The 881-nt window shown below is 46.9% G+C and overlaps 1 protein-coding gene across 2 annotated transcripts; it reads right to left on the bottom strand.

Annotated features, from left to right (window-relative positions):
• Positions 1-151: 151 nt before the first annotated feature.
• On the bottom strand, positions 152-668 carry LOC101664101 (tRNA-splicing endonuclease subunit Sen15-like). Of its 2 annotated transcripts, XM_004716694.1 has the most exons (2): positions 334-668; positions 152-191 (listed from the first exon to the last, which is right to left on the bottom strand). In XM_004716694.1, the coding sequence occupies exons 1-2, from the start codon at positions 666-668 to the stop codon at positions 152-154; spliced, it is 375 nt and encodes a 124-aa protein (XP_004716751.1). The 2 variants fall into 2 exon arrangements, with proteins under 2 accessions (XP_004716751.1, XP_004716752.1); XM_004716695.2 differs by having other exon boundaries at positions 168-668.
• Positions 669-881: the final 213 nt, after the last annotated feature.

Raw genomic sequence — 881 nt, forward strand, 5'->3', positions numbered from 1 at the left:
AAGAACGTTATAAAGCAATTGTCTTATTTTCTATCTGGAACGCTTATTCTTCAGGAAGAAAACCTCTGGAAAACAAACCAGTTAAATCAAGTCCCTTTTTGAGATGAAGCTGAGAGGTCTCAAATCCAGTCTTGTGTGAACAAAGCAAGCATCAGGAAATATGGCTGTCATCTTCTAGGTGAAATATTCTGAGGGTCTGGCAGCATAAAGCCATCAGTGAGCTTGGAGTAGACTATTGTGGAATCAAACTCCACAATGGCCAAAGTTAACGACATCGGCAAATCTGGGTCACTTTGCAATTTTCGAGATGCCTTTAAGGTCTCCCTTATCCTCTTGTGGCTGAGGGAGGCACTGATGGGTGTAGGCACTATAGTCTGTGACCCTTCTCCTTCTATCTCAGTACCAACGAGGCAGATGTGTTGGAGCTCTGGAAAACCCACACAGTTGACTTTATGCCAACTCTTACTCTCCATGAGATCCAGGTAAACCAAGAATGCTATGTAAACGTGGGTAATGTCTCCTATGTCTAATTCCATCATCTCTAAATACTTAGGGTGGCTGCCCATCCAGGCGTCCTCCAGCGCCCACAAGTCGCCGCTGCCGCGCCCAGCGCCCGGGCCCTGGCCGCTGCAGCCCAGGGTCGGTTCGGCACCACCGCGCTCCTCCATTCCCGGCTGCGCGGGCGCGTCCCCATGATTCTCTTCTAAACTGCATATTTGCTTACACCTTTCTCCCACCACATCCATTATCACTTTCTGTCCTTTCTCTTTATCCTCATTAAATATATTTATGCCCTTGTTCTGTTTGTACATCTGTCTACTTGATCCATGTATGGGTTCTGCAAATAACTGGGAATAGAAGCAACACATGACTCAGCAATT

Source organism: Echinops telfairi, unplaced genomic scaffold, assembly GCF_000313985.2.
Source record: "Echinops telfairi isolate 266 unplaced genomic scaffold, ASM31398v2 ScPeMD7_7415;HRSCAF=8453, whole genome shotgun sequence".
Taxonomy (NCBI): Eukaryota; Metazoa; Chordata; class Mammalia; order Afrosoricida; family Tenrecidae; genus Echinops; species Echinops telfairi.

Excerpts from the sequence above, each read along its gene's own strand:
- LOC101664101 (XM_004716695.2), bottom strand. The coding sequence starts at position 668 with ATGGAGGAGCGCGGTGGTGCCGAACCGACCCTGGGCTGCAGCGGCCAG.